The 16177-nt window shown below is 39.8% G+C and overlaps 1 protein-coding gene across 3 annotated transcripts in view; it reads right to left on the bottom strand.

The window, feature by feature from the left end:
• LOC140227589 (P2X purinoceptor 4-like) overlaps positions 1-16177 on the bottom strand; it is a 164952-nt gene that overhangs the window by 37998 nt on the left and 110777 nt on the right. For all 3 annotated transcript variants that reach the window (XM_072308008.1, XM_072308006.1, XM_072308005.1), the window contains 3 exons: positions 11943-12051; positions 2502-2588; positions 1737-1878 (listed from right to left, as the gene is read on the bottom strand). In XM_072308008.1, coding sequence (XP_072164109.1) covers positions 1737-1878; positions 2502-2588; positions 11943-12051 — 338 coding nt within the window. The remainder of the gene's footprint in view (positions 1-1736; positions 1879-2501; positions 2589-11942; positions 12052-16177) is intronic.

Here is a 16177-nt window from a genome sequence, read left to right on the forward strand (position 1 = left end):
AGGAGGGGATTATGGGATGAGGAGGGATACCCCTTATTGCAAATCGGGGCTCCAGGCAGGGAGCGAGGGAAGAATCTGACAGGCGATATTCTGAGGGGAGGTGACGGGATGTCGAGGAGAGATCGAAGGAGAGATGAAGGTAACAGGGAACGCAAGACATCATTAAAATCAGCAGTAGATATGAAAGCACTATAGGAACATAGTACAAGAAGCCGAATTTGTGATTTAACAGAAGTGCATGTGGCGACGATTAAAGTTGTACGAGAGATCTAGTTTATGACTGATTCTCGCTTTGTCTGGTTTCATTCATTTCAGTCTTCGTAAGAATGACAACAAAATAATAACAGATATTTATATATGTACATTCAAACATAAATAATAAAGTATACTAGTAGTTACAATACATATCAAACATATAATTATTACGACATAATTCATTGATAAATGAATAAACTTCTAAACAGAGAAAAGTACATGAGGATGGCCCTTGTAGTATACCCAACCCTAGAATAGAATAATGATTAAACACACACATACACATTCACACACACACACACACATACACATACACACCCACACACATATGTACATATACTGATATCTATATATCATGTATATATCCATACATACAATATGCACTGGAGAACTGCTGAAAAAGAAGTAATGTTACCTTTTATATGTTCCATAATATACAAATAGATATAATAATACAGTCAAACTTGCCTTTGTTTATAGCGGCCACCTGCCGTCTACGGCCATTAAAAGAAATTCTCCCCGAGAGAAAAACCCATAGACTCTTGTCTACAGCGGTTAATATTATTAGGTTCCATATAAATATTATAAATATGTGTGTGTGTGTGTGTGTGTGCGTGTGTATGATCTTAAAACACAGTACAGAAGAAAAAGATTATTTCCGCGCTCAGTACATCATGAGCCAGATTGCACGGTTATGTCACGTTGTGTAAAGTCAGCCAATGACAAATATCGTTCAAATCATGTTTTTTATCATCAATTTTCTATAAATATGACGATGTTGGTCAAAAGATTATTTCAGGAAATTATAATCTTGCAGGAAATTTGTCAAGGAACAGATTGCGCTTTCTTCTTTCAACAAATGAGAAGACACAGGATGTGGTTGAAATACTTTGGCCACGGATTCAAGAACAAGAACAGCAAACAACCTTGTTAACATATAGGAAACACAGCATTTCGTGACACAAATTAGCGAATAGCTCAGCCGAGCAATGGTTTTGATAAACAATGCCAATCCATGTGATCCGTGACAGCTTCGGCGATTTACATTAGGAGCTTTTCATTCTTCCGCTTCCATATTGTTCCTGGCGATCACGTGACAATATCTCTCATGAGATTTCGCTCAGGCGTCTTCAAGTTGGCGCCATATTTTGTGTCAGCAGATTAGAGGCCAAGATTCACTTACGGTTCATTCTGCGTTTATCAATAATGGCCACGCGGAAAATAGTTGCCTTTCGAAACTGGTGTGTGTGTGTGTGTGGGTGTGTCTGTGTGTGTGTTTGTAGTGCATGTCGCCTGTATTTATGAAAATAATTTATCAGGTTCAAGGTTAGATACAAAATTCTATTGGAAACATTACTACACGGCGTAGATCAGACATTTACGGTTTCATTTCAACATATATAGTCACCTATTAAACAATTAAACAAACAAACAGATAGACAGACAGACAGACCATGATGAGATGGTTGCACGTAACTCACTTTAATCGCCATCTGTGAAAACGTCTGCCCAGCTTCCTCCAATATTGTCCCTAACCTGAAGATTGGACATAGAGGGTCGGTCTTGCGATTATACCGACACGATCGGAGGTACATCTTGTCTGTCGTGTCCAGTATATTTCTCCTAAAGTGAGGAATACAGGAGAACATATCAGACTGTTTGTTTATAACAGCATAATGATTATAATGGATTTATTTTACATGCATAGCCTCTCGGGTGTTATCATGCTGTTACCCTTTTCTCGAGAAAATCATAGCTTTTCCGCGGGTGCTGTGGAAGTATCGAACTTTTATAGAGAAAAATTATTATCATAAATTATCAAACACTTTTATAGAGAGAACATTATTCGATCAAACATACAGGCGATCGAGGGTCCATCAGAATTGGTCAGAAAACAAGCAACGAGAGAGGCATGGAATAAGAAGCTTCACATGTTACCAACTATGGTGGCACTGGCCACTGCCACAAAATATTTTCAAATACGACGAGGTGACGTTGTAATTTTATGTGATTGCTGTTGTGGCCAGAGAACTTCCGGTCAAGCTAAGGGATTTTGTGGTGAGTAGCAATCCTCAGATTATAACGCTGGTTTCTAGACACACGGAAGTCACTTTAGATTATGTTAAAAATGATATTAAGTTTGACCTTTAGAATATTCCATGTACATACAATCATGTGCAAGAGAAACAGGAATGATAGAATGATATATTGCGATATCTACTTTTCTTTGTAACTACTATACTCACTTTTCAAATCTGAATTTTGGAAATGTAATTGAATTCTTGATGAGCACTGTAAAGTTCTCCGCCTCAGCCAGGATTGCTTCTTTCGATCTGTAAGAAAGAAAAAAGATGATAGTGAAAATGGTGTGCATATGAGGGCCTTGTGCTGTTCTGTTGGGAAAACAACAACAACAACAACAACAACAACAACAACAACTTCTGAATGGTATATCTATAACAGACATGATAGACGAGCCAACAATCACGTGTGCAGATCAAACGCGGACACAAAACGTAATTACAGTATTGGGAACAGATATAATTATTTTACGAATCATTGATGGATTACTCTTTAAGATCTAATCGGCATGTTACTCAATACGTAGAGGTAACGTTGAACGCAGTGAAGATAATTATGCATAAACTTGCAATTATAGTTTCGATCAAAAACGGATAAAAATGAAACGAGAACTCCCCTTGCAATAAGAAAAAAAAAGTTTTAGCTGTTCTGCACAGCAAGTAAAGCCTTAGTTTTCATATTTGTTGGTCGCTGAGTAAAATAAAAACAGTTTGGTTAGAAATCTAAGTCGCACATCCTGTTATAGAATATCTTATATACCTAGTCACCTTAACCAAGATGGCGTCTATCTCTTCAAAAACAACAACAACAACAAAAAACCCTTCGTCTCCGCACTTTGGTGCGAAGATCCCGGGAGAATTTGATAAATGCGGCCTTCACGTAAGATTGGAGGGAGCAGAAGGCATCTCTTGAAATTGGATTCATTCTGAAAATAATATTAAGGTGGACCGTATGTCAGTCGAAAAGAGTCAAAATTCCACCCTGCAGGTGTGTCCAGGTGTAATGCAGTGATTCTTGCTTCTAAAAACAGGCAATCGCCTCGTTACACCTTTTTGGTGCGCAAAACAATTAACGAATTCATCTATTAAAAATGACATCCAGAGATGCAAATCTTGAGAAACCACTCTTTAATGGATATAATTCAAACGCTAAACATTTTCAAAAACAACGCAAAGGTTCTATACAATGACTATTTTCTTGAGGGACTGTGTACTGTATAAGCTGTTATTTTCGCGTGGAGATATTTTCGCGAATGAGGAGGTCACAGAAATTTTCGCGAGATATTGTTTTCGCGAATTGACACCGACGCACTATTCGCCGAGAGCATGGCGACTTTCCGTGTTGTTAAATTCGCGAAAATTAGACCCTCGCGAAAATGACAGCTTATACAGTATACTAGTAACTTTAAAATACTTTTATTTGTCATCTATTTTCCGTCATCATAATAAAAATGGCAGACATGTATGTTGGTAAACAAAGGTATAACTCGCCATGTCGAATGGCAATTTGATACCAACCCCCAGGAGAGAGGTGCTAAATCGATCGCTGACTTACGTCAACCCATGCACCATCTTTGAAATACATGTACCTATAATCCGTATCACACTCTCCATTAACCGCACATCTAAAAGGCTCGGATTCAGAAATGCAATGGTAATCAACATCTTCCCTTTAGTAGACACATTAGTCCCTGACATTTCTCCTTCATATGATTATCTTTTTTTTTCAACAATTTTAAAGACACAATGGAGTGCAGAGAGCTGGTGACGATTGTGGACTAGTATCTATCATGTAAATTTTGAGAGTGAGTTATAAGGTGTTGTTTTCTAGTTGAAGATCAGATTATGCATGTGAACGCTTTGTGACACTGTGATCTCAATCAGTCAACCTTTCTATTTCAACGAGTTACATCAACGTGTTGTGTCACACTGTGGCATGGTACCCAAGTGAATAACTATACGTTATCGAGCGTAAAAGCAGTGTTTATTCCGTTTAATTTTTGTTTGCTTATTTATTACATTTTCTATGCATTCTTGTATATAGAGCTTTTAATATTTAAAAAAAAAGATTCGTACAGTTCCTGTCTGCTGTCTCTGGCTTTGTATAACGTTTTTGCTTTAGAAAAACAACAACAACAACAACAAAAAAGTCCTCTTGTATTCTTGTCTTGTTGGTGACGAAATAAAACATGAACGCCTAAGTGACTCGCTGTATACGACTTTACTTTTTTTTTTCGCTGTCAGAACAGTTTCATCAATGCTAAGTGCATCATTTACAGTATACCAATGATGTTTTGAGACTGTTGTGACCATGAAAAATATAAGGAGACTGCAGCGCAAGACGAGTCTCAACGATGGTGATGCCAAATACATTTTATATCCCACCCCTCAAGGGCGAGACAGAGACCTATAACAGCTTGTTTTGAAAATAGTCATGGTCATGAGCGCGTGTTTTCTCTTTTCATTTCCCAGTGTTTGCTTTCAAATGCTGTTGGTTGTTACGTAACAATGCCGTCTCTAACTCTATCACAGGGATATCATTTTCTCGTGGACCGCTTGTAACGAAACAAAAGGAAAAGATATCGATTTGTGCGATGTCTTGATAAAGGCCTGCTTCGAAAGTGACTGTTGTGTCAATATTGGACAGAGAAAGCGCCCGAAGACACGAAACTAATTGAAAAGATGTCCGGTAAAATGACCTCATTACTATAGCGAAGAATCACATGTGCGGGAAAAACAACCGATTCAGCATTCACCCACGTGGCTGCTGGTGATAGCTCACAACATAAGAAAACAAAAATGAAATAAATATGATATATTATAGTCAATGTTCTTCTTGAGGAAAAAATACAAAAATCCTGTTAAAGTGGAAATGGGCATAGAGCGCAAGTGATACTCATTTTCTTGAAGCAACACAGTCGGCTTGAACATGAACTTTACAGTATGATGGAACAACTTAGTATAGCATTTACAGCTTTGCTTTATCTGGTTTGAAAGTATAACACATGTGAGTAATACGTTGCGCGGTCAGAGTGGCATTAAGCAATCCATTTATAATGCACAGAATGATGTCCGAAGAGGACACTTTAATACCACGTGACACAAGATAACCAATAGGACGATATGACAAAAAGACTCGAAGGTATTTTAAACTAGCCCGTCGGGAACGAATTTATACAATCTCGGAACGGTCCATCCAACTGGGGGCGCTTTGCAGTGCAAGAGATTTATTCTACTGTCTCATGTCAGCGAAACACTGAGGCACAGTAAAATGGGCTTGCAGCATAAAACTTCCCTCGGAATCTATGACCGCTCCTCGGACCACTCGTACTTGTTTTACTGTGCTTTGCCATGTTAACAACATAGCACGTACTTAAAAAAAACTAGAGGAATATGTATAGTTTGACATTTCGGCACGGGTAACTTCATAACACGATGCCACCATATCGTTTGCACAGCACACACATACAGACAGATGGACACACAAACGCACACACACACACACACACACTTTTGCATTGCTGAACGAACTCGTAATAGAGACATACACGAGCGATTTCTTCCTGCTGTCCTCTTCATATACTCATAAGGGGGGGGGGAGGGTGAACCTCCTAAACCAAGGAAGAAAAAAAGGGAGGACATTTGAAAGCGACGCATTCATGACGACAGAGTTTGAAATTGCATCGGAGTGACATTGAGGATGTTTCATTTCAAACAGGTCGAGCTTATTGGATGCCCGCCCTAACTCAATGCAAAATTATGAAACTATTCTCGACGAAATGACGATTATATTTGTCACGAATTTAGGGTGGGAAAGCTATTCCTCCTCCTCAATCCTTCCTGTCTGTCCCATAATGCCAGGGAAGAGAATTTGCCTGCCTCTCCCGCCAAAAAACAAAAACAAAACAAAACAAAAAAATCTGGAGGGCAAACTCGGGACAAGAGGCTAGCAGATTAGTTTGCGATATTCGGCAGGAATGACTGAATGTAGTTTAGGGAGAGTGGGTTGGCTTATTGCTTTGCCATGGCAACGGAAAAACGAATCAGCAGAGGCGGGAAGGGAGAGTATCATTATATAGGTATCGGTACAGTGTTGGAGGTTGTGGCCTTATAATGAGGAATGTGATGGTGAAATCTGCTGTCCGTAGGAAGGCAGACCTTATTTAGGTTGGAACTCCATGTACTCACACAGTCTTTGTTCAGCAAACAACGTTATTTCGTTCTCGTTTTTTGTGGACAAGTTTAGTTTCCATGTTTTTCTCTTTGTTGAATTACGAATATGACTGCATAGATAAAGATATGGCAAGGGCGGAGTAACCTTCTAACAATAAAAGATATTTATTTATTTTTTCCGTGGCGAAAAACTATCACTACTACTCTTAAGTTGAATCAATCTGCGCCGACAATATTTTACTTGGATGTAGTTTACACATCTTCTAATTTATTTGTAATTGATATATCGCATGATTAGATAAGTATCCACGACAACACGAATTTTGATAGATAATACATTTCAAATGTTTCAGATTAGTGCCATTCGAAATTCGAAAAAAAATATTGTCATCTATTTTGATAGCGGAATAACGGAAATTATGCAGACAAAGACTTTGTTTTAGAGAATTGCAAATACTTTCCAAGTATCTTAAATATACACTGAGATGCGAAAAAAACAAACAAACAAACAAACCAAATAAGGGAAATGGGAAAATGACATAATTCTTTCATGAATCATCGTGAAGTAAATTGAATCTCAAGTCATGAAAGGTTTGAAAATAATGCCAGGCAGAAATGTCTTTGCCAATGATCAGATGGTGCTTTGGTTTGGATTTTTGTCCCCCCCCCCTCCCCCCCCCCCGTATCTTCTCAGGCAGATTCCTTGGTTGGTTGGTCCTTGAATGTTGCAGGCAGCTGGGTGCACTGGAAAGCCAATCACGTGCCCATTCAGCGATCACTTTGAAACTTGAGCGTCATCGCGGGCCAAATATTGCCCGCCCTGCACAAGAGATTGACTGGGAATTAATCTCATCATTTGGTTCACTTTGTCCAGATATCAATATAATATTGCAGACAAGAAACATATTTGCGCAGGGAGCGTACTGAAGATGACAGTTAAATGTTTTACTTGTCGTCGTTTTTAATCTTATGAAGAGGTTTATTGTCTTAAGGTTGGATGCGGTTTTTAATGTCCATCACAATTTCTTTGAATATGTTAAATGGATGTTGGAGAGAAAGACGGAGAAGGAACGTACAGTGAATAACTTTGTTCTCCAGCTGTCTACGTAAGCGTACCAATGTGGTGACCTTCAAATAGTACACTTTGCATTATCTGCCGCCAAAATATGAAACGAGGCTTATTGAAATAATTGCGCATCGCCAGCCCTTGGGTATGGCGATCAAAAGACAGGTTCTGTTTTAGGGGGTTAACCTTGTGACGACAGCTCGCAGACGGCCCTCAAAGAAGTATTGAAAAAGAATTGGCGGGCACGGAGTGAATTCACTGTGGAAGAGATTATGGATGCTGCTATAAGCCTTTCCATGCATTTCCCCCAAATTTGCAGAGGTTGCGAACTTGATGGCATAACCAGTCCGAAACACAAATAAAATTGCGCGAGAGGCTGGACGCCTAAGTAGGAACATGAATTTGCTCTTTGTTAGTACACTATCTGCCAGCCAGTCACTATATGGCCGGAAATGTAAGAGAATTTTCCGGCCATTCTGCAGTCGCTGCTGAACGAAAGGTGTTGATTGGACCGAATAAATTTGAAGAAATGAAATGCCCTAGTGAATGAATCTGAGTGATTAATTGGAGATGCGAGGGGCAGTGAAAGCAGATTACGATGAGAAACATGGGGCGGCATTCGCCTAGCGGAAGTCGGCCTTGCCACAACAAACATGCAGTCTCCTCCAAGCGATAACTCGACGCTGCGATTTGGTCAAGTCGCCCCTAAAAGGCTCCTCGATCGTAAAGTGGCGATTTCTGCTCGAGTCGAGGAATTTATTGCTTCACTGACACCCTGAGAGCATGTGACGGATTAAGAGAGTGAGACGCAAGGTGGCGGGAGATTGGTCACTCGAACCCAGGAGTTATCACTGATAACACCTTGCTCAAAACAGGAAAAGAAGGGAGGTGCGGCGCTGCCTCCAATACCCTGGCGGGATACGAGAATTGTAGTTCATAATAGAGTGGCAAAATAAACATTCAAGGATTGTCATAGACCAAGCTGTTTAAAGACTGATACATCCCCTTTAAGGATATCCAAAGTGTGGCTATCATTCAAATGCGAGTAATGGTGAAAGTGATCAGAACGCAGGGTCTTACCGTAGGTGTCTCTTATCTGACATATTACTGTCTAAAGGACAGCAACTTTGGCGGTTAAGTGTAACAACTAAAATGGGATGTGATCGTTTGACATACTGCTGTGACAAGAAGAACACTTTTTTTTTTGTCCAGACAAATTTGACATTTCTTTCACACACGCAAAAAGAAGAAGAAGGAAAAATGTAATGTGTTTCTTGGAGCAGAATGCATTATGTCTGCTGACGTTGAAAAATGGATCCCTCCCGGGATGGCTGAAAGGTCAGGCAATAAACTTAATTACAATTTTCTACCGTAGAACACGATTCACTTCGAACCTTCGCTCTAAACAAACCGTTCATTATTAAACCGACTGGCCACGTTCCCCTCCCCCTTCCTCTCCCCACCCGGTTTCCTGCCTCGTGCTTGCTCGATATCGTCAACATCCCGAAAGCTCCGATGTTGGCCTATTTCCATTCATCCCATGCGCATTAGTACCGGTATTATCTTGTCCATTCTATTCCAAATCACCGCGAGCCATCCCTATACACTGAGGAGGTCGACCTGTCCCTTACTGTAACTGACTGTTAAATATCCAAATTTAGTCCATAGTATGGAGTACTCAGAAAAGCAGAATTCTTTATCGGATCTTTTGAGACAGTGATCCATTCTGCAATAAGAAATTGTATCCGCGACGTTGGAGAAAACAGGAAATGGACCCAGTTTCGTGAAACCGTTCTATCCCGTTTTTCGGACCGCACTGTGTACATTCATCAATAAACCCCCCCCCCCCCAAAAAAAAAAAAAAAAAAGTTTGGGGCATGAAAGAACAAAACATTATAGGAGTGTCTGAAGCTATGCAAGAGGAATGGCAACATGACATACAATCCTTTTTGCTATCATTGCATACGCCTCAGGGTATAAATATGACCATGGGTGAATTAAGCGAAGATGTACATGTATAGCAGGCCTTTTTGTGAAATTTTTACAAACATTGGCGTGTGAGCCTATAAATAGGAAACGTTTGTGGGTAGAAGCTTTCTTTGATCTGAATTTTCCGGCACTGCTAAGAAATGAAATATTCTTCGTATTTTCAAATGAGTGTGTATATACCTTTCATCAGCAGACACATAGAGCGAGAAAGCAGATAACGAACACAGAAGTGCTTCTAATCAAGACCATTGTCCCGAAAGACACAGCAGAACAGTTTCCGACTTCACAAAACATGTAGTTCGCTCTTGTGGTGAAACTATTTCGCATTCCCTCTGGCCTCAATTAGTGTAAGTGCCATTCTGTTGGAATTCACCAAATTTGCCCCGAAAGTGAGCGCAATTGTCAAAAACAGTGACAATACTTGCATCTTTTTTTTTTTTTCATATGATTCGCGTAAATGTCCATGATATTAGCTTGTGGGTATGAAATGAGACAAGGTCAGAATGCTCTTGAAAGATGAGTCCAATGAATTTCGCTGAAGGTTGGTAGAACTCTATGGCATGACAGTTATTGTGCCGTCGATTCCACAGCCCTGACGAGTGACCGTTTTTCCCCAACTGGGGAGACTGAACGTCCAGGTCACTGGACGACGTGTTTCATATACTTAATCCGGGACAAGAAAGCTGAAATGCGGCGTATGAGGCATTTTTATGCGTTGTAGCGCAATTTGACGAAGCAAGGGGTTGAAAAGCGATTGCTGAGAGTGCTGGCGCAATCAGAAATACGCAGTTCCTTGATTTAAATTCGTGTTCGGCTGTGGCAATCAATCAATTAGTCCATGATGCATGACTGTGTTTAACTACGCTTTGCTCATTTTGTGGAAAATATCGTTTAGTTTTATTATAATAGCTCGAAAACGAAATGGAAAATAGCATTTCGGCAGATGCTGGGGTCTGGATTTTGTGATCAAAAGGAAATTGCGATGTTGATATCATTTACATGCGCGATGCTCCAAAATCATGTATATATCAATACTGCTCTTAAATCTTACTGTATAAGAGATCTCCCAAATCATTCTAACGTGAAATCCTTCATTGACAGGCGGCACATGAATTAATTTGCTAACAAACGTTTGAAAATCCTGTTCATAACGCATTGTGAAGACAAGTGCTAATTGATGTAAGTTCCGAATGTGGTGGTTTTGACATCAATACGTCAGTGTGATTTAAAGTGTATACAAGGGGCCAACGCGGGTATGTGCACAAGTCTGGCTGGGTGAAATATTGAGACTGCCACATCGTGATGTTTATCATCCTAATGTTAGAAGATGTCACTCTGTCCTCGGTTGCTTCCTATGTCCCTAGGCCAAGGTTTGTTGTTTTTTCATCATCACCCTAATCATTCATCATATAGCATCTCTTGGGGGTTGCCATGAGATAAACAACATACCCTAACGACCAAAGGTGCATTCATCAAACTCAAGCGCCTGTAGCTTCGCATCAAAGCAGCCATGTACTTCATTTTCGATATCATCAACTTTTCGAAGGCTATGAAGAAGAAAACTTCATGTTTTAATTTATTGCACATGCTGCCGTATAATAAACAAAATAATTGAAAAAGGAAGCTAATGTTATAAGTGTTATGATCCCCTTATGTTGTCTTAATCATTGCTCTGAAGTTTGTAATTTTGTTCAGCGTTATGACCAAAGGCGAGATGAGTAATGCTATCACATAAATTGATAAAAAGGGGTTTTTATTACAGAAAGTATTAGAAGATTATTGATTGGCATTAATCAGAGTTTATTTGTCGTGTATATGACGTAAGTAGTAACGACAGAGAACCCATATTCTATCCGTGTTCATTCTGTCACGCAAGATTTTAGTTTACATGCAGGCGACATAGATCTCTATCGAAAGATGAGGAAGCTGATGAAACATCAACATGAACAAGGGTTGATGCGGTTGGTGGCGCGGTTGATGCTGCTTCAATGAAAAGGTTCACATTTTTATGAAGGCATTTTTCAGTTATTGTTGTTGTTTTTAATTTTGACTGCGCTTGCTATGTCTTACACTATTTTGCTGAAACCTCCAGATAAATTTGGAGGGTTTTAGAACAAATTCAGACATTTTTAGATGCTTAAAGACGAATGAGTGTCATGTTAAGTACTGCCTTTCATTCGGCCAGTACTCAACTTGTATTTAGTCAGTCGGTGCGCCTATGGAGTTGAATGCCAATCTTTCACTCTAACCTGTGACCTGCTTCTTGTATTCAACAAGCAGAACACAAGGTATCAACTGCTATACGGATGGACAAATCGAAAATGTCTGTCACAGTAGCACTGGCGAAATATTTTCAGGGCACACAGGGGGCTACTTACAGCGGTTGAATGTCCACTTCCACGGGGCACCACGCCCGGACCTCACACACCGTCGTCGGCTGAGCGTCTTCTGGGTTGGTTGTATTCACACACCTGCCGGTCTTGATTCCTGTTGAGAACATACCAGAAAAATATTGGCATTATAGGTATAACAGACTCCTTGGTTCCAATTTCATTTCATCAACAGTTACTGAAATGATGCTCGCTGAAAAGTGACTCCAGCAGAGAGAGAGAGAGAGAGAGAGAGAGAGAGAGAATAGCAAAAAATGCATTGACTATTCCCTAAGGTATGTGTGCGCATAAAATTGTTTCAGTTAATGTTAATGGATGCTTTAGTCTTCCTGGTGTTAATTGAAAGAAATTCATAGATCTTCTATCATGGGTAAGCGACGTAATCGGCAGAGACTGAAGAATCTAGTCACCTGCATGTATAAAGGCGTCGTTACGTGCATTCCACGTGCGCGCTGAGCGCGAAGCGTTAAGGCCACCGCACACCCTACGACTTTGGATCCGAAATAAATCACATTAGCCTCAGGATAAATACACTTGTTTATTTCAGATCCAAAGTCGCTTCGTCGTGCGACCGAAAGTCGTATAATGTAAGGCGGTCTTTAGATGAATGCCGATCACCACCGGCCTTTGGGTTCCGTCAATTAAGTATTTGAGTTCTATGTAGCCTGGCTGAGGGAAAACTTCTGCATCCGCAAAAGTTAGAATTCCTTCTCTTTTGCAAACCTCACAATAATTTTCCTCCATTTTTTCTCTCTCCTCTGAAGAAATTGGAATTCGAAGAAAGAACGACTGAAATGAAGAATTAACCCATATTTCCTTTCATGCCTAAGTACTTTATTTGCAATTAAATGCAATCTAAAATCTAATCAACTCAGTACTTGTCTAGCAGAACGCCCTCGTCATGTTAAGAAAGGGGTGACGATGTAAATGCGTGAGAATGACCAAGGTGACCGATTGACGATTTCCAGCTCCCTCATAGGTAAAGGGCACTGGGGATTCACGACTGCAGTGTTTGAGCGTAGGATTTCTTGCTGAGGCCTGTTCCATAGACGGAAATCTTGATGAGATTTTGTGTGTGAGTGTTATTTGCTGTTGTTGTTGTTGTTGTTGTTGTTGTTGTTCAGACAGTAATGATATCGATGAGGAGGCTATACAGCATACGCAGATAGGGACACAGTAATAGAAGCTATGGGTATGTGTGAACATAGTATACTCCGCATGTGCTCGTAAATGGTGGTTTATTATTGACCAATCTTTCATGTGAAAGAACGAGGAAGGATGATGCAAAATTAATGGTCAAGATTACTGGCCTACAGTATGATCATCATTTGTATCGAAGAAAGAGAAAAAAGAATCAAATTGTCACTTTTCACACTTTTCCAAACGAAACTGACAATCTTTTTCTCCCTATGAATATAATATTTCTGTGTCACAGTATAAAAGCACTTATGATAAAATCACACTTGAATTATTCTCATCGATATTCTATCCACTATAGGGAAGAGTGACGGTGACATTTTCAAGAAAAGGCTGTAGAGAGCGACATCTGATTTCATATAAAGTCACGAGCTGATCTCTGGATTTATACATTATCGAACCAAAATTCATCTTCTGTGAAAACATTGACCTTATCCAATTATGTCGGCTGCGTCAGGACGTGAAAGAATACTCGAAAATGAGGACATCGGCAAGTTACATTCTATACCACCGAAGGTCAGGCATGACAAGAGGCTTGCCTACAATCGACCAGCTGGTAAAAAACAAAAACAAAACAAAACAAAACAAAACAAAATAAAAAACATGCTTCACCTCAGCTCTGAAAGTACAAAGTGGGATTTTCCTCTCGAATTCAATATTATTCGAGTTACGGCCGGAAATGGGTGAAAAGTGAGCTCGGTCACAGACATATTATGATGTGGAAGTAACAGCACATGAATCGAGCAATCAGCGAGGCAATTCGGCCACAATTCAAACCGCCCCAGATGGGACACGTATTGAACTTGTTTTCATGACCAGTTGTAATGAGACCGCCCTTATGGCTTGGCGCGAGTTCGGACGAATGTCGTGCCGCACGGCGCAACGATTGCCTCGTTTGTTTCGTCGTCTGATCGCAAAACATCCATCACGGGGTGGACAATAGTATTGACGCACTTCATTTATTTAACAACCAGAGTAAATAAAGTCCAGATGTGGTTTTATTGGCTGCCGAGGAAAAAGGAAACTGACTCGACTGTAAACAAGAGGAGGAATCAACCTGGCAAATTACATGACTTTAGTTACACAGTTGTGATAAAAACAAACTTTTCAAGGTCTTGTACGATGCCCTGGGGTTGGAGAAAGAGGTTAAATGGCTTGTTGGTTTGTTAGTCATGACATTTAGGAGTTTACATTATTCTTTTGATTGAGGTTACCAATCACCATACTTATCGTGTTCATTGTTAGGAAATTTCGCAGGACACGAGTTCATTAAAATCTGTGTGATTTTTATTTAAACAAGACAATGTTGTTTTGTTTGTGAGTACGTGACTGTCTTATTGTGTTAGCAATACAAGTACACTAACTAGACCATTTTAATTTGTGTCTTGCAGCTATTTCTGTCTACAAGCTACAATCACACGACTTTTGTGATCTCTTCTAAACGATTATATTATCTTGTAACGCCACAAAAAAGGTAAATAATGCAATGTACATTCGGGAGCATGGACTATCGTGTTCTACAGAAAGAGATGTCAACATTGGAATTATCAACTCCACGATGGAATGTCTTAAGTCTCGTGTTGTGATTTAAACAAATTTAAAGATATCATTGCTTGGAATCTGTCTGCTCGACTCTGGTTACCTAACTGCCTGCTCTGTCAATTATGCACGTATTTCTGAGAAATGACTTCTCTTCTCTCCGAATCCGAATAAATCGGTATAAAGAATTTAATATTTCTCTAAATCACCCATTATACAATGTTGCACACCTTATACTCTTTTTAGAGGCTTCCTTTGGCTTATTTCACCGTTCAATTCTTGAAATTGATCCGATACATTGTGTTCATAAAAAAGTACAAATTGTGTTTGTATAATGATTATATTGAACTAGTTCTTTCATATAGCTTCTTCGATAGCAAGTTCACCAAGTACCCATACGTCCGGGTGTCTGCCCAGAGACACGACACGGCACGACACGGCACGACACGGCACGACACGAAACGACAAAGTTTCGTCAAGTCAATTTTGTCTGAAGCTATTTTCTTGCCAGACTTGGCTCCTATACCTTCCACGAATTGTGCCAAGGTTGAATATCACAGTTTCCAACGTCAATCCCGTCATTGTTTGGCACCGCAATTAGAGAGGCGTTTTTGTCAAGAATTGAAGCCAATTAGCACACCTTAGCGTATTGCAATTTGAATAGACTTTGTATGGGTGTATGACGTTTTGAGGGTAGGAAGTTGCTCAGTGGTAAAAGAGAGAGAGAGAGAAAAAAATAGATTTCTAGTATGGAAACTGTGAACCCTGGGAGGGATAATAAAATAGTGAGGGAGAAATAAATCTGTGTATATGCAACCATATAGCAGTGATGGGTATGGCCCAACACAATGGATATAAACCGTGTTTTTAACTAACTTTCTTTTATTTCTGCATTTAATTTTTTTCACAAAGTAATTCTAACGTCGCAAAGATTAAAAGAAAAACACACCAATACACATTGCCCCCCCCCAAAAAAAAATGCACATGCCAATCATACAGTACGCGTACTAAGTAAATTGTACACGAATTATGAGTAAATCATTATATTAAATCATTATGAATGATTGAATTTCGTGACGGCCTCTGAAAAGAATGCACTATGGTCAACTTGATATTCAAAATCATTTCATACTAAATTTCATGGCCGGGGGTGAGTAGAAAATGCATCAGTGCAGGTGTGAGGTATAGGATGCGTCTGTGAAAGTGCGATAGAGGATTAATTGTGTGGATTCGTATGCATATGAATCTTGTTTATGTAGACGTTCATAATGAGTGTACTGGCACATGTGCATGTGAGTTTCGGTTGATGTACATGACTATGACTGTGTACATGTATGTTGAGAGACCTCGAGATAAATGGAGCACATTCAGTCGTACGACAAAGGGATGATGCCCCTGGAGATAAATGATAATGTGCTGCAATCTTTCACCATCGCACGAAGCGGATACTAGTCCCGACAAGCAAAGGGATCTCGTCTAAACACGCT

This window comes from Diadema setosum, chromosome 4 (genome assembly GCF_964275005.1).
Source record: "Diadema setosum chromosome 4, eeDiaSeto1, whole genome shotgun sequence".
NCBI lineage: Eukaryota > Metazoa > Echinodermata > Echinoidea > Diadematoida > Diadematidae > Diadema > Diadema setosum.